Genomic DNA, 16,530 nt, shown 5'->3' with positions numbered 1-16,530 from the left:
TGTAGCACATGCGGAATAAATGCAACACTTTGAGGAATACATACGCTGTGCAGTCGTTTGAGGCATGCTTGGGGCCATATTGGTGTTCCTGTGGGTTCACAAATCAACTGTAACAGGGCATGCGCAGCTCAGGCTGTACCCGAGCAGTTGCAAATAGGCCTGCTGCTTCCCGGAGAAGTTGGACTCTGTATAGGTAGTGGCATTGGTCACTGCATATACAGAGGGCAGAGCTGGGATTCTCTAGAAGTCTGGAAATCTCAAACAAATGTCACCTTTGCATTGCACTTGGTCAGTTTTTCTTGTTGCAAAAAAGAGATGTCTGAGTAATCTGACATGCCTTAATCTTGTCGCTTCAAGAGGTTTTTTGAATTCTGTGTTTCGTGTCCTCTTCACTGTCGTAGGTGGTGTTGCCCTATGACTTGAGCAGTACCCGAGCTGTGTTCACACCTGAAAGCACGTGGGAATTTGCTAACTGTGACTGATGTTTGCATATTAAGAACTTAATTATTCACTGAGTAGCGGTTTATCCAGCAAACTGAAATATAGCGATTTCTGAGTTTGTGCAATCTAAATTTTGCTTCAGCCTTTGTCATGAGTTCAAGCCTGACCATTGACACATAAAAATTTTTCCCATCGGGAACAGGATAAAGCTTCATGACATAGAGGCCACTTGTCTGTGAGGGACACGGTATCTGCCTGGTTAGTTTGAAAATAGGCGTGAGAGAAGGGAAATTAATTCCTTATCCTGGGTTTGACACTTTGGGGAAATTGTGTTGTCTGACTGTGATACGAGGGAGCCTCACCACAAGGTCCATTTCCTTTTAAGTTTCCGCGTAGTCTTGTTAGGCTGTCTTCTTTTCTTCCCCTGCTTTTTTTGTTGTACTTGTTAGAGAAGCCTGTTCACTTAATTACAATAAAAGGATGTTTAAATTAGACTGATTGGGAGAGCTTGCAGCCCAGCAAACTTTATTGTCATGTGTTTTGTAAGCAAAGGGCTTGCCTGAAGTAGTATTACGCATTCATGGGAAGTTCCCAGACATAAGCAAAATGAGCATTTGAGTATTAGCTAAGCACATACCTAGATATACATGGAAAGGTAGATGATTTTATTGTGTACTGACATGTGATGAAGGAGATGCATCTTTCCACACTTGTTTTTCACCTTAGATGGTCAGTGGGATCTCAGTAACTACCACCTAATGGACCTCGGCCACACTCACCATTCAATCCGCTGCATGGCTGTTGTGTATGATAGAGTCTGGTGTGGCTACAAGAACAAAATCCATGTTATCCAACCCAAGACAATGCAGATTGAGGTAAGGGAGCAAATGTGCATGTATGCATGCACATGCTTGCGTTGTATTTATTCTTATAGCTGTTTTCTGCTGCAGTGTATGGAAGTGCAGAACCTTGGTGTTGTCATTGCTGACTGTAGGACCCAAACTGTCAATCTGGGTCATGTTATGACCCAGCCTGCCAGAGGGGTATTTATTCCTTCCTCCCTTCTGATAAGTCTAAACTGAGCGCTTTCTTTGCTTTTACTAGTGGGTCTGTGAGGCCATGTACTGTACAAATGTGTGTGTGTGCTTTACGGCTACCTTTCATGTATGGTCTAAGAAATCTGCAGGCTTTGTGGTACAAAGAGTAAGCAAGCCCCAGTGATCCCACTTGCCTAATAAAAAAAAAAAAGACGTTTAGAGCCTTTTGGTTGAAATTCAATACAGCGATGTTGGTACAAACCTCTTTGACAGTGCTTGGGATAATTCTAATCAACGGGAGAAGTGCCGAGTCTGAAGTTCACATCACTGAACCAAGGCTGTTTGGTCTTTGGAGTGTCTACTGGAGTAGTGTATTTTCCTTTTCTACCAAGCACATTGAAAGCTCTTGGTTTCTAAATGTTCTTGCTCTTGAAGTGGTCTGCAAAGACCATAATCTCTGCAGGGCTGCTACACAGCTCCTCATTTTAAGCAGGGATTTACAGTGTGCTGTAGTGAACTTCTGAGGTCAGCTAGCGTTTCTGCAAGACCTTTGAAACCCAAACAAGTGATCTCAGTTGAGGAAAACTGAGTATATGTGTAGATAATTGCTAACCTTTTGTGAACTCACATTGGTCCACCTCTTTGGTATTTCAGAAATCCTTTGATGCCCACCCTCGGCGGGAGAGTCAGGTGCGACAGCTGGCATGGATTGGAGATGGAGTATGGGTTTCTATCCGTCTGGACTCTACTCTGAGACTTTACCATGCCCACAGCCATCAACATCTGCAAGATGTCGACATTGAGCCTTACGTCAGCAAGATGCTAGGTGAGGCAGTAGGGACTGTCAGTAAATGGCGTGTTGCTTATTGACATCAGAGAGAAATCGAAATTCGTTAGCAGACCTTGCCCAAAGTCCTAACTGACTCTTCAATTCTTATGCATTCTTACCAGGCACTGGAAAGCTGGGCTTCTCGTTTGTGCGGATTACAGCCCTGCTCATTGCTGGCAACCGCCTCTGGGTAGGGACAGGGAACGGTGTCGTCATCTCCATTCCACTGACTGAGAGTAAGTGACCTTTATTGGAGAGACTTCTGCGGACCTACCTAAAAGAAGAACACTTTTGCGTGTTATTTGTGCTGCGTGGCAGATGGCTCTGGCAGGCTAATGCTTTCCGGAGATTTTTACTCTGAATCTGACACACCTTTGATCATAGCAGTGTTCAGAGAGAAGAGCTCCGAGTATGAGCAAGCCTGAACTTGGTGTTTAACTCTTCCTTATTAAGGAATTAAGTGTTCGGTTGAATGGATTTAAGCTGATTAAAACCAAATAGGTATTTGTTACTGTCCCTTTCAGTTCAGTTGAAGCCATTTCCTTCTTGGGGGACCAATGACATCTCTGCCATCCGTGTAGTCTTCTTTTTTTGAGCGTGACCATGACTGAGCAGACTGATGTGAACTGATTCTGTAGCTACTGGAAAGCAGGAGAAACAAAGCTTTGGGAATTGTAGTAAGTCTCCAAAAAGAGGCCATGGGATGAGAAGTCACCAGGAAGATCTCCCTGGAAATTTTGGTTTGGCATAGACATCTAAACGTCTCAGTAACGGTATTAACCAGAAACTGACCTTGGAAAAGCTTCATTTACTCAAATTAGGGCTCAGATTTATCAGTCAAGTAGAAATCAGTATCCTATGCCAAATCCAACCTGATGAGGAGATCCAGCAGTAGTAGTTAATAGGTGCATCTGTGGAGCTGCAAGTTTAGTTGAAGTAATCCTTTTCTGTACCTGCCAGTCAGCATCTTATTTAGCAGGTCTGTTCCAGATTATAATGGGGGAGTAGGATTTGAGGTTGATTGCAATTGCTTTCAACAGAAAGCAGCCAAATTTACATTTTCTCACCACTGTTAGCAGGAGATGTGAGAAGCAAACGGCTCTTGTATCAGAGGAGCAAACCTGTTGTAATCTTCCTGGAAGTTCGGGCTGAGTCAGGGTCTCCTCTAAGGCTCGTGGAGCTGACACCAGGAAGCCAATGACACAGTCGTCTTTGCACATTGCATCCTCATTTCTGAATCCCCGTTTTAATGCCCTTTCTTTCTTGGGGCTGCTGTCCTATTCTGAGTTACACTTGTTGCCTGCTGTAAAGCACTTGCATTATCTTTGGTTTTTCTGTAAAAGTGTGGCAAGCAGTGAAGTCTCACTAGAAACTTCAGCAATGGATGCTTGTGTCCATGGTCCCTCTCCCATCTCAGATATTACATTTGTCCTTGTAAGATAAGAGCAAAGCGAGCAAGAACAGCGTTGGTATAAACTGATTCAAGCCTGTAGCTCCTGTTGTGGTTTCTCTAGATTTTATGCATTTCTGTTGCTCCCTGAATTTTCTCCCAGTAATCACCTTTTTCTTCTCTCCCATCCTGCCTGTCTCTTCCCGTGCCCCTCTGTGTTCCCACTCCTTGCCTGTGCCTAGCTGTAGTCCTCCACCGAGGCCAACTCCTTGGGCTCCGGGGTAAGTCCATTGCCTCCTTCCTTCAGCTTTCACTCCTGCTGCACCCGTTCGCCTTTGTAGTCACTTTCCCACCCTTCCATCCTGACATTCAGCTCTCTCCATCCATTGTTCCTCATCACTCTTTCATTTTAAGTTGCATCTGAGAAAAGTGACCAGAGACAGTAATGTAAATATCCTCATTTCTCCTGGCTAAAAACATTTTCATCCATCTCATCAGCCATCCCTCTGGGTTTTTTTTGTATGAAGAGTACTTCGTTATTCATCAGTAGTTCCCTTATTGTGGTAGGCCAGGTTTGAGATGGGGTAAAGGTTTATTCAGTCAGAGAGTTCCAGGAAGCAGGAGTAGACTGTTCTTCCAAGGTCCTCCTTTGTCATCCTCGGTTTTCCAAGGATGCTTCTCATCATTCCAGGCCAACGGTAGTAGGTGCTGTGGCACCTGCTAGCTGCAAGTGATCACCCAAGACTTTTAACCAGAGGGGACATTGGTAAACACTAAGAATTGTTTGGCATTGTGCCAGTTAAGGCAGGCTCGGAGTTCAAATTTACGCTTACCTTAGCCTTTCCAGGGTCAGAAAGGAGTATTTTTTTCTCATTGTAAGACATTTCTGTGGCTGTCCAGAAGCATTATCAGCATATGTCTCCTCCTTTTAAAGCATCTGATATTGGTTGCAGTAAGAAGCCAGATACTGAGCAAGAAGCGCTAGTACCAGCCCTGTCTGTCAATCGGATGAGCTCACCCAGTTGTAGCTGCCATAGCAAACCAGAGCACAGAGGTACAGAGAACCTTCATCGTGGGGATCTTCCCCACACGCACGCTGAGTCTCATTCTTCCAGCAAAATATTCGTACTTGTCTCGCCATGCTGGCTTGAGCCTGATAGGTAAAAGTCTCCTTTGTCCGAGTGACTTAATAATTGAAATTCAGCCCAAGACAAAATACAGAACTATGGATAATTAAGGAAGCAATCAAGTTCTCTCACAGAAAGTGAAAGCCTTCTGATTTTACTACTGTTTATGTTTTACTGATGTGGGTGCATGTGGAAGGAAAGCATCTCCCTCCTGAGCTTGGAGCACTGGTCTCTGTTCCTTGGTGAATGGAAGCGTTTGCGTTCTCAGAGCCTTGACATGAAGAATCCTGACTCCTGAGTCCACCTTGAAATCCTTGGAAGCTGCGGTTGGTCAACATCTTCCAGGTGTTCATTGCTTGAGTAGCTGATCTTCTGGTGTCATGGCTAAATCAAGGGCTGAGGAAGGACCTCGCTCCACTGCTGTGACACTTACTGGGCTGAGAGGCCTTCACCAGACCCAGAGACTGCTTTCAGCAGCCTGCGTGCTTGTGGCTTGGCATGAGCAAAAGACTTGACTCGGAAACTGCGCAATTTCAGCAATCCAGAAAATAGCAGTAATTCTCCTCCAGGTGCTCTTAATGTCTCATGGGTACCTTTGGATACCCTGCCAGGTACAAAAGACCAAGGTTGATCCTAGGGCAGCAGGTGGTTTCTGGAGGCTGGACAGGATTGTTGCTGGTGAAGAGGCCTTCACTGGGACACCTCAGAGACCTTGTCTAGCTTCCCTTAGGCTCGCTCTTGCCCAGCACCTCCAGGGATGTGTGCGTCATTAGCAGCCAAATACTAGGTTTGCTGAGAAAATGTAGTTTGTTATCATGAGTAGATTGCTACCAGTCTAAGAGAGAGGGACTGTATAGTCCAGTGTGGTGTCCTCCATCACATCCTTTACACAAGACCTTTAAAGAGACCCGCACCGCCCCTTTAAAGGTTTTCATTCATGGCTCATTAGTTTTCTCTTTGATTGAGTCCCTTCTGTAAATGGGACTCAAAACTATCGCTGACAATATTCCCTCTCCTTGTCCCCAGCCAACAAGACCTCGCCAACCTCTGGAGAGGGCAGCCGCTCTGGTGGGGTCATCCACGTGTACGGTGATGATAACAGCGACAAATCTGCCAGCAGTTTCATTCCCTACTGCTCCATGGCTCAGGCACAGCTCTGTTTCCACGGCCACCGTGATGCTGTCAAGTTCTTCGTCTCTGTGCCTGGTAAGGATGAGCGCAGCCCTTCCTTGTGAGGCTCTTGTCTCGCTGTCCATTCTTTGGGAGGAGCTTGAGCTGACCTGCGGCAGATGGCTCTCCATGCCATTTCTAGTGCCTGCAGATCCCTGTGGCTCAGGCATCAGTAGTTTAAACTACAGTGACTTCCAGATTTCACCAGCAGAAGGAATTGGCCTGCCCAGTTGTGTGTGTGTCTGTGTTAACTGCATGGGGGCTGAGCAGGGGCACTGACAGCACCCCTGTCCCCCCCCAGGCAACGTCCTAGCAACCCTGAATGGGAGTGTGTTGGACAGCCCTTCAGAGAACCCCAGCACAGCAGCCACGGAGACCGAGGGGCAGAAGCTGAAGAACGTCCTGGTGCTGAGCGGAGGAGAAGGGTACATCGATTTCCGGATCGGTGAGTGCCTGTGGTGGGAGGCAGCCGGAACGGGACAGGGTGCAGGGCTGTGGTCGTGAAGAAGAGGGGTCACTGCTGTGGGGAGTGGAATCTGAAAAGCGGCGCTCTCCGTTTCCCCTGCCCTCTGGCTGCGAGGGCAGATAGCCAGCATTTTCCTTGTACTAGGCTGCCAAACCTTGCCCCGCCTGTGCCTGCAGTGCCATGAAGTCTGCATTAATGGCCCTGGAAAGAATAAAACCATCTGTGCCACTGCAGACGTTGCTGCCCCACTGCAGTCACCTATGCTGCTGGAAGGTGCTCTGTATTGTAAACGTTGGCTTCCGCGAAAGGAAGGGTGGTTTTCCCTACCGCTGGACATGCTTGGTTCCGTCCATACAGTCCTGCTTCAGAAAAGCACCGTGTTGCTATAAATGTTTTCCAGACGTAAAGGAAGGTCTCAGCTTGTGCTGTCTGTTGTCAGACTGCTGAGACTGTAGCAGGGATATTAGCCTCTCTGGAAGTATTCCAGAGCAGTGCGATTTGGGATTTTCTTTCTTGTCTCTTTAACTCTCTGTTTTCTCTCTTCAGGGGATGGAGAAGACGATGAGACGGAGGAGAATGCAGGAGATACCACCCAGGTGAAGCCAGTACTTTCCAAGGCTGAAAGGAGCCACATTATTGTGTGGCAGGTATCGTATATCCCTGAGTGAGAATTCCTCCTTTCCCACCAATGTAAGTGTCCCTCCTCCCGCCTGAATGCCAAGATGTACATACAGAACGCCTGCATTATACCTGCTGCTGGAAACCGACCCCAGACAACTGCAATGGCTCCTGCCTTGGACTGTGACCCCCTTCTAACCTCTGAACTTGCAGCTTTCATCTTGGGCCCTTGCGCTTTCTGCGTGGTTGGATTATTGTTCTGCTCTGGAGCTGGCATCTACAAAGGAGAGAAATGGCAGCGCATTGATGAAGTGAAGCTTGGAGCTTGAACTGTGCAAAGCCCTTGCCCAGTGCTCGGGAGCTGGCAGCTGGATGGGTGGTGGCTCAGGTTCTCCAGCAGGTTGCCTCACTCCCACCTGCATGAGAAGTAGCGCATCCCCCTGCCAAAGCCGTGATGGTGAATCACAACTTCTGCAGCACCCTAGCAGAAATCCTTTCTTCACCAGTGGACTCTCCACCTTATCGACCCTTAAGCACAGAATAATGTCCCACAGACTGAGAGCAGCCAGGTCCAAAGGAGTGTCAGGGTTCGGGCAGCCCTTCTACTGTTTGGCTGGAGAAAGCAGCAGTGCCATTACTGTAGGGAACACGTCCTCCATACTTGCAGACGGAAAGTCTCCTTCCTCTGCTGCTGCTGTTGTCTCAGCAGTCGTGTGCTGGGTGACGGTGTGTGTCCGGAGAGGATTGTTTGGTAGCCTCAGATGGGAGATGGGTGTTTGATCCTGGAGGTGTTTGGAAACTGCGGTAGCAAAGGGGTACTGGAACCTTGCTTTTTAAAGAGCAGAAAAGGCAGAAATACTTTTAACTCCCCTTTCTAAAAACCCCAGGCAGAAAAGAACTCTTGAGTTCATTCTGAAAGGTTCAGGAGAAAGCTATCTCTGCAGAGTATTTGTTGGCTTTCAAAACACGGGTGAGGGCAGATGATGTCGGTCTGCTGTGAATTCTGCATTAGCACATTGAGATCACCTTGACTCGTAAGGCTGCGTCCCCATCCTGGGAACTGCTGGAAGGAGAGGGCTGTTTTCCTTCACACTGTGGCTGTCGGTCAGGAAAGACTGTGCCGGTGCAGTCAAGGAATGGAAAGGTTGTGTCTTCCCTGAGGTCACACAGAAAAAGGAATTGAGCCCAGATCTCCTGCCTTCTTTTACCTAACATGGCGGAGCACTGACTTTGTTATTAAGTAGATTGAAAAGCTGGAAATTTCTGACTCCTGAAAAGAATTAACAACCCCCAAGAGAAATTCTGACGGCCCTCCTTGTGTAAGCAGTGCTGGGGGATTGCGAATGTGTGTCCTGCTTACAAGAGAAGTAGCGAAGAATGGGACCAGGGAGAGCGGTTCTGAGCTCGAGATGCAGAATGTGGCAGCTCCAGATGTAGAGGCAATGGTTTGTCCTCCCTTTCTGACAGCGGAAACAGTCCTGTCTCCACGAGGACAAGTTCTGTTCCCTTTGAACGCTCCCTCCTGGATGTGCAGGACTAGAACGCGTAGCAGTTGTTAGCAATGAATTTGGAAGCTCCTGGTGGTCATCTTATTTCTTCCCTGAGCTGTGCAGCCCTCTGGGGTTCGCAGGGATGTCCTTGCACCAGTGTGGTAGTGTGGGGCCAGCTGGGGGAAGCCTCCATCTCCTGGGAAGCTCCCCTCAACCACCCAAGTACGGACCCACAGTGGTGCCCACGCTGCCTGTGAGCCGTGCTGGTGACATGCACACCCACACCGTTCTCCACCGAGGCAGGAGACCAGCTGGACGGTGTCCTCCCATTGCTGGCAGCCTGGGCTCTGTGCCCGGCATTTGGCTAAGGGATGCTTGGAGCTGCCACCTGTATGTAGGGAGACCTTTCACCAGGGCACTGCCAACTGTGCCAGGCTTCTCATTCATGTTCCCGAAATGCTTTCCGCTAGGTTCCCTTTGGATCACATCACAGAGTGGTGCAGGAAGGTTAAAAAGATCAATATTTAGACCACAGATTCCACAGACATGTAACAGTTCATCAGCTAGGGCCAGGTAAACGTCGTCATTTGGGCTAATTGAAGGGGAGAAAAAAAAAAAAAGCTGTAATAGGCCCAGTTCCTTAGCTCCATCGACTCTTCCATAGGAAAACACAGAATTGCAACTATTACCTCTTACTGTTTGTTCTGTATCTGGTTTTAGCAGTCAAAGTGACAGTACTCGGTCTCCTGTTGCCCACTGGGCCCTGGCAACATAAGGAAACGGGTCTTGGGCCTCCACCAACAGGTTCCTTTCCAGCTCAGTGCGTATTTTCCTCCAAGAGAAGCACATGTCCAAGAGGGGCAGCTACAGCGAAGTAGAACCGGCCTCTGCTGTCAGCTCCCGCGGGCGCTTGGTGGCTGCTGGGCAGCAAGGTGAGAACTGACTGGCTTCAACACACTTCCCTGTCATATCTCCACTGTGATGTATGTAAAGTATCTTGTATGTTACAAAAGGATTTTAAAAAGTGTCTTAAGGCCTGTAAACTCCGCTGTTTGGTCTGAAGATGGCATTCTGTAAAGAGACTGCTGTATGAATACATTCCCATGCTTTGTCCCCTATGCTATCAAACAACAAACCATATCTGTTCTGTATGTAATAAATGTGTTAACATCAGCGAGTGCGGGCTGCCTGGTTCTTATAAAGGCCCTGGGGTTTCTGCTCAGTCTTTAATAACAGCAGGACACTTAAAAGGATGGGAACGGCAGCTCAAGTGTTCACCGTTGAGTAATTTAGTGGCAAGAAATGCGATGGGGATTGCTCGCTGGCTCAGAGCAGAAGGGGTTAGTCCTGCAAGCCAGGGTGCAATCTGTAGCTTCTCCCAGCATCAGAAATAAAAGGCAGAAAAGACAACGGTTCAGGGGATGGCTGGCTGTGGTCCCCTGCGTCCCCCCAGGGTTAACACATCAGGCTCAGCTTTCAGCACTCAGTTTGCCAACGTGCCCTGTCAGTACAGGGTGGTACTTCACGAGGTCCCGTAAGAATTGGTGACATCCAGCGCTGCAGGAAACGAGTTCTTCTTAGTCCGAGCAGTGCTTAGGCACGCTCACATTTATTTTGTAGAACTGCATTAATTCAAAGGCTGTAGATGGCAGTACCGGAGAGGAACCACCTCCTTACGCCAGGAGCAAGTTCTGCCCTAAGCAGGGGTCCCTAAGGTGAGTCTCCTCCATAACTCCACCTGCACTGCAGACCTGTGCGGGCTAGGGTGCAGTACGACAGGCAATGCCTCCTGCGTTACTAGAAGCACCTCCCCAATGAGGTTTGGAAACAGGCCCTGGGACCCGTCCCACCCCCCTGGGGCTGCACCCTTCCATACAGCCAGGAGCAGCTTGAGCAAGGCACTGGGTGAAGCGCAGCCATGTCTGGCACCCACCTGGGGTGGCTGAGGAAGGCGCTCGCTACTGTCACCCTTCACACAACCCCCCCCCATGCTGCCAAACCATCCAGGAAGTTAATGCTCAGGTTTGGGAGTCTGGGCAGAGCTCCCGGCATCTCCTAGGCATCGAATCCACTACACGGCAAACCAGGGCTGTGCAGCTTTCCAGAAGAGGACCTTGTCAATCGGACAAGGCTCTTGAGCTGCCCAGGGCTCTGTGTGAAGACACCCCCCAAGTCTTAGGGCCCTGAGGTCACCAGCAGGCTGCGACTGTCCCCATCAGCCCCACCTAAGCCCCCCACCCTTACCACCCGTGGCCCAGGAGCCTCACTGAAGCACCAGCTGGGGCTTTCAGCCTTTGTCTCAGCTAGGCAAAGCTGTGCCTGTCTCCAGCTGCTCCTGGATGGACCCCATGGAGCAGATGACCTTCAAAAGTCCCTTCCCACCCAAGCCATTGTATGATTCTATGCCTTATGGTGTGTTATCTCCATCTGCTTTTGCTCCCGGCTGGGCTCCCTGGCTGGAGGCTGCTCATAGGTAATTTCTTGCCTTGCCTGGGGCTGTTGACAGACCCCATTACCAGCACTTGGCTCTGCCCGCTCTGCTCAGACTCGGTGGGCCTGGGCCCCGTCAGGGAGAGCACTGCCTGTGCTGGGGTTGCATTCAGCTCCTGCCTGCGCAGGTCAGAGGACCAGATTGTTCAGCTCGTCCCATCTCACTCACATCTACACCCCCTGTCCCACCTCTTCCGTTTGTGTGCTGGGTCAGGAATCACGGTAAGGACAGTGAGGCACCAGCCCAGCACCTGGCGGCAGAGGCTGTGGAAACCAGAGCTGCTGTTTTCCATCAGCTGCAGCTGCAACAGGCAGTCTCACAGCCTCAAACTGTTTGTGCCTTCAGCAACGCTCTGGATTTTCCCCCCGCCAGACTCTCGCATTGCTTCGGAAGCCAGTGAACCGGCCCTGGCGTGTGGCCTCCTGCGCTCCTGCTGCAATGGAGGGACAAGAGCCCAGCTCTTCCCAGCCTTTGGACGAGGTTTTAACTTGTGAGAAAAGCCTCTTACCCTTAATCCTTCAGGAGTCTCTGGTGAGGAAGCCCATGGAAGGCCAGGCAGCTGATGCCGATCCGTTTGTTCCTCCCTGGGGCCACAGGGGCATCCCCTGTCCCACCCAGGCCTGCCGTGCAGGGCACAGGCTCAAGTTTTTGCCTTTCCCTCAGTAAATCCCTTCAGGCTACTTGTGATTTCAGGACACTGCAGCAAACGGAGCAGCACCTCTTGACTACCCACTACAGCAGACAACTCAATAGCTGCTTCTGCTGGGAGCTGACCTGTAGGGTTACAGACCAAAGAGCTCTTGTGCCCCCTCCACCCACACCCAGACTCGACCCTCCAACAGACCCAGCAGCAGAACCCACAGCCACCGCAAGAGAAAAATTAAATGCTAAGAACTGCACTAAAGGGTTGCATGTTTTAATGTTTTTAATGTTTTGGGGTTTTTTTGTTGCATGTTTTAACTTTCACCACAGCACGCTGCACTGGAACAGGAGGGAATTTGCGATCGGCTTCAAATAGTAAGAGCCGATCCTGCATACCTTGCATCACCAGAATTAAAATGATTTCTCTAATCTGACAGCTGTCTCGGGGAGTAAGTGATGGACAGCACTGGATAAGCTTAGACTCCCAAAGTCAAGTGGTGTTCCTCCCTTGTTGTTCATTGCCATCACATGTCAGTAATGCAGATGATTCTGCAGTGGTGAAGAGGAATGTGATGCTGTGTCTGGTAAGCTAACAGCTCTGCATTTGGACCTCATGATGATCTCCACGCACTGAAAAAAATACAAAGTTTTCTTCGAACTGTGCTGCAGAAATAAGGAAACATTTATTTTCGTTAGTAAATACATTTGTACACAGCTCTGTAAAATAACATGGTATTCTCAGTCATTCTTCTGTGATTTATGTAGGGCCCAATCTGAAAAATGTTGTTTAAAAACCTGTAATTTTCAGGCTGTAGAGAAAACGGTGCTCCAAAGAACTGCAGCTGGATAACAGGAGCTATGCACTCGGGACTATCTAGGGAACAAGAAGGTTCCTCTGCTGACTGAGACCAAAATTATGGAAAAAAAAAATAAAAATCTGAATGTATCTACATCTTTCCTTTCAGATGAGGTCACTGCATAGGGCTGGGGAGAAAGGCGGGAAACCTGGATACACCACGCCACAGTGACAAGGGGGTCTTCTGTAGGATGCCGTGCTTTTAACACACAGTGAGAGCACGTGGGAAGCTCAGGACATAGAACAAGTCTTTATACTGGTGTCCCTGCAGCTTTTTTCTTTGCACGCCGAAGGGGAGAAGCCGTGACCTTCTCCAGATCAATCACTGGCTCCTCCGTGATGGGTTTTCCCTCTTTCTGCCACTGCGCAAGGATCATGGCTCGGAGCAGAGGCGGGTACGGAAGGTACCGAATGGTCTCCTCGGGCACTGGGGTGAATTTCTTGAAGGCCTCCTCCTCATGCTTGGGCACCACACGCCAGTCATGGTACATGACTTTGTCGATCTCTCTCATTTTTTCTTCGGTTTTGCCTGAGAAGAGATGATGAACAGCAGTGGACAACACTATCAATAACAAACTCCCTCTAGGAAATGCAGCGAGTGTCAATTCTCCAGTATCAAACGTGCTACACCAGGCAATAGTAAAGGAAGTTTTCAAAGGTTCGGACAGTACCTTCCCTGCTGTACTATGGGATCCCACTTCTGTCCTCAGAAATCAAACCAGAAACACGCTAAAAGGACTACAGGCAAGTTGTTCCAATTCCCTTAATTTAAAATATTGCTTCATCTCTCTATGGTTGAGTTTCCGTGGCTAAGGAAGGAGAGCAATTTCTCTCTACACTTACTGAAGTTCCCTGGGAAATTTAAAGTTAAAAATGCTCAGAGACTTTAAAACCTTTGAAAGAAATTGTTTCAGAAACTCTCGTAAGCGACAGAAGCAGCTTTAAAAAGGCAAATTCACTTACGCATCTCCAAGCGTTAACTTCAAATCCCAATAATGTTAGGTTTGCTTGCCATCGCTCCTGTTCTACTGGTGATTTTACCTGGAATGTCCTCGTGTGTTGCTCTGTGTCTGGCTTTCCAAGCCTCCGAACAGCCCCTCACCTCACCTCACCCCCTGCGCTCCCGGAGGGCCCGCCCTGCCTCTCCCACCGCCTTCCCCAGGCACTCGCTCCCCGGGGGCCGGACCCCGGCACCTGAAGCTACAACACGGGGAAAGCCTTTCCTCATCGGCAGGTCTGAGAGAAGCGGATTTCCCGAGCGGGGAGGCCGCGGCCTTCCCCGCCCCCCCCGGCTCTACCCGCCCTCCGCGGCATCCCCGGGTCCCGCCCGCAGCCGCTCTCTCCCAGCCCCACGGGTGTAGGGAACCGAGCCGGCGTCACCTCTGAAGGTCAGGTAGCCCCAAGCTCTTCCGTGATCCATGTTCTGCAAGGAAAACAGGGGCCCGTTGAGGGGGGGCGCGGCGAGGCGGGGCCGGGGCCGGCGCCCCCCGGGGCGGGCGCGGGGGTTACCTCGGCGGTGTAGTCCGCCTTCACCTTGGCGATCACCCAGTAGCAGGGCTCGTCGTGCGCCCACAGCCAGGACTTGCGGGTGACGGTGCGGCCCACGCCGAAGCGCGGCAGGCGGCAGAGCAGCGCCAGCAGCCGGTGCTCACTCCGCACGTCCTCCCAGGCCCGCACCGGCAGCCGCTTCTGCGTCAGCGGCCGCCGCATCGTCTCGTAGTCCAGGGCGAAGCGCTGCGACTCCCGCGGCCGGTTCTTCAGCGCCCGGTACTCGCGGATCTTCTTGGCCATGGCGGCGATCGGACGGTGCAGCTTCTTGCGGGCCATGGCGGCGGCCGCGCGCGCTGACGGGACGGGAGCGGGAGCGGGACGGGGCCCCGCCGCGCCGCTTCCCCTCCGCCCGGAAGCCACCCCGCCCCCGGAACGTCCGAGCCCCCGGAACGTCTGAGCGCGGCCCAGGCGCACGGGGCGGGGGGATGCGCTGCGTGTGGCGGAAGGAGCGGTGATCTTCGCTCCGAAGCGGCGATGTATTTATTGATTACAAAACAGGGGTTTAACAAAGTTGGATAGTGAACGCGGCAGTAGTTTAACGAGGCTCGGTGGCAAGGGACACTGCGTGATTCACTGCATGGGGGACAGGGTCAGAACCGTCAGGGAGCCCCCCTTGAGCTTCCTGCATGGCCTCTCCGAGGAGCCGGGGCGCGGCTGGATCCAGGCCTGGTCCCACACTTGGTCAACGCTTTCTGTCTAAAGGATTGTATATGCACAATCGATCCTTTATATCCCTTAGCTCAGATTTCAAAGTTTAGCGTGCTATAAACCACTGACCGAGGATCTGCTGCAGCGTCTCTGAGTCTCGAGCAGTAACCTCGAGCAGCGTTCCTGCCCGGGGCAGGTCCTGGCCTGCAGGAGAGCTCCAGGGCTGTTCGCTATTTACGGGGTAAGATGATTGACCTCTAGTCACAGCTGCATATGGACCAGAGGGCCAGTGCTGTGGTGAGGTGGGCGCGTTGCTCCAGTCAGCCCTTGGCTGTTGTTTTCTGTCCCCCCCCAAAACCACCTTCGAGCGGCTGCCACTATCACGACCAGACGCAGCCGTTGCAACCACCACGAGCGGTTATCGCTTGGGCAGGGGCATGGGAGACAGTGGTCAGGTCGGGGCAGGGGGAGTACAGCGTCACACCGCGGCAGCCCCTCGCTGGGGTCCCAGCTGGGCAGCGGTGCAGCCGCTCTCAAACCCCCCTCGCCCGCAGTGTGGATGTACAGAGCAGAGATTGGCCCAGGTCTGGCCGCATCAGCCCTGGGTTTTGGCTACAGACCGGCAAATTAAACCTGTCAGGAGAAAAGGGATTTATTTATTTATTTATTTATTTTAAAACCCATACGTTATATTGAAGGAAAGACACCCATCCCAGTCCTGCTGTTGAGTCCTTTACTGAAGGCATTCAGGCACAGAGCGGCTTCTGTCAGCAGCCAAGATCAAAGTGTGGGCGAAAAGTGGGGGGCGGGGTGTGTGTGTTACAATGTGTTACGCTGTGTTACACCACAAAACAAATAAAACCATTTTTAAAGGGTGTTAATGGTTTTAAAACAGTACATTTTATCCTAAGGTGGTGCACCTCTTGAAGAAAGGCAGGGGAGCTGTAACAAGGGGGATTTACCCGAGTAAATTGACAAACTCCAATTTAGAGTAAGATACTCGACCTCAATCTAGCCAAATATTGGAGAAAAAGCAGGGTGATTAAACCGCCTATTTCAGGGTGCAGAGCGGGTAGCTCCTATCTACGGCTATGCAGCACAGGTATCAAGCTCATATCCATTAAGGCACCTACACTGAGGTTTCTGTGGGGGCACAGAGTGGAAGAGGACACAAGAATGATGGAAAAATCGTCAAACTGGCTTAGTCAGGCGCACAAAAAGGAAGGGAAACACCAAACGCAGCAAGTCTTCCGGAAAAACCCATGCAACTCTACAGCAGCCGGCCAGAGACAGCGCCTCCCGGCTGCTAACAGCAGGCGAGCGAGCGCAGACCGTGTTCCAAAACCCCCCACCCCCTGGTCTGGCCTAAGGGGGGGGTCACTGGGGGATACGAGCGCAGGTCACAGGAGCCTCCCGGTACCCGTCGCGGGATAGCCGTCCTCGGGCAGCCACAGCAACCGTCGCCCCAGCGGCAGCCGGCCCCAGGCAGCCACAGCAGCCTCCGTCTGCTCTCCGTAAGGCGACACCTCCTGTCGCCGCAGAGACGCCGGGGTGCCCCCGGGGCGGCGTGGCAGAGCAGCAGCGACCCGCTGACCGCCACGGCCGCTTCCCCCGCGGTACTCAGCACAAATTTCTCCCGCCCAGCGGCCGCCCCCACCCCGCGCCGCCGCGGGCAGGACGAACTGGCGGAGGCTCGAACCCGGACGAACCCGAGCAGTCCCCGCTCCGCCGCCACGCACGGGGCGGGACTGAGCCCCGCCCCGCCTCAGCCCGA

The 16,530-nt window shown here is 51.2% G+C and overlaps 2 protein-coding genes across 36 annotated transcripts in view; one reads left to right on the top strand and one right to left on the bottom strand.

The window, feature by feature from the left end:
• Positions 1-9,741, top strand: part of MAPK8IP3 (mitogen-activated protein kinase 8 interacting protein 3) — a 75,968-nt gene extending 66,227 nt beyond the window's left edge. For 29 of the 34 annotated variants that reach the window (XM_074599263.1, XM_074599259.1, XM_074599253.1 and 26 more), the window contains 7 exons: positions 1,168-1,316; positions 2,133-2,304; positions 2,430-2,543; positions 3,940-3,978; positions 5,851-6,030; positions 6,296-6,439; positions 7,007-9,741. In XM_074599263.1, coding sequence (XP_074455364.1) covers positions 1,168-1,316; positions 2,133-2,304; positions 2,430-2,543; positions 3,940-3,978; positions 5,851-6,030; positions 6,296-6,439; positions 7,007-7,128 — 920 coding nt within the window. In that variant the 3' untranslated portion in view covers positions 7,129-9,741. The remainder of the gene's footprint in view (positions 1-1,167; positions 1,317-2,132; positions 2,305-2,429; positions 2,544-3,939; positions 3,979-5,850; positions 6,031-6,295; positions 6,440-7,006) is intronic. The other 5 variants (XM_074599264.1, XM_074599265.1, XM_074599255.1 and 2 more) reach the window with 2 other exon arrangements.
• Positions 9,742-12,360: 2,619 nt separating this feature from the next.
• MRPS34 (mitochondrial ribosomal protein S34) lies at positions 12,361-15,626 on the bottom strand. 2 transcript variants are annotated; one of them, XM_074598322.1, is made up of 3 exons: positions 14,067-15,626; positions 13,938-13,980; positions 12,361-13,086 (listed from the first exon to the last, which is right to left on the bottom strand). In XM_074598322.1, the coding sequence occupies exons 1-3, from the start codon at positions 14,382-14,384 to the stop codon at positions 12,809-12,811; spliced, it is 639 nt and encodes a 212-aa protein (XP_074454423.1). In that variant the 5' UTR covers positions 14,385-15,626; the 3' UTR covers positions 12,361-12,808. The 2 variants fall into 2 exon arrangements, with proteins under 2 accessions (XP_074454423.1, XP_074454425.1); XM_074598324.1 differs by having other exon boundaries at positions 14,091-15,626.
• Positions 15,627-16,530: the final 904 nt, after the last annotated feature.

The sequence above is a fragment of the Larus michahellis genome, chromosome 8, assembly GCF_964199755.1.
Source record: "Larus michahellis chromosome 8, bLarMic1.1, whole genome shotgun sequence".
Classification (NCBI taxonomy): domain Eukaryota; kingdom Metazoa; phylum Chordata; class Aves; order Charadriiformes; family Laridae; genus Larus; species Larus michahellis.
Note: the sequence above shows the minus strand (reverse complement) of the source record. Positions and strands in the feature narration are given on the sequence as shown.

Excerpts from the sequence above, each read along its gene's own strand:
- MRPS34 (XM_074598322.1), bottom strand. The coding sequence starts at position 14,384 with ATGGCCCGCAAGAAGCTGCACCGTCCGATCGCCGCCATGGCCAAGAAG. Across the intron at positions 13,981-14,066 it reads AGGCGGACTACACCGCCGAG|AACATGGATCACGGAAGAGC; the intron begins GTAACCCCCGCG and ends TTTTCCTTGCAG. Across the intron at positions 13,087-13,937 it reads GGGCTACCTGACCTTCAGAG|GCAAAACCGAAGAAAAAATG; the intron begins GTGACGCCGGCT and ends ATCTCTTCTCAG.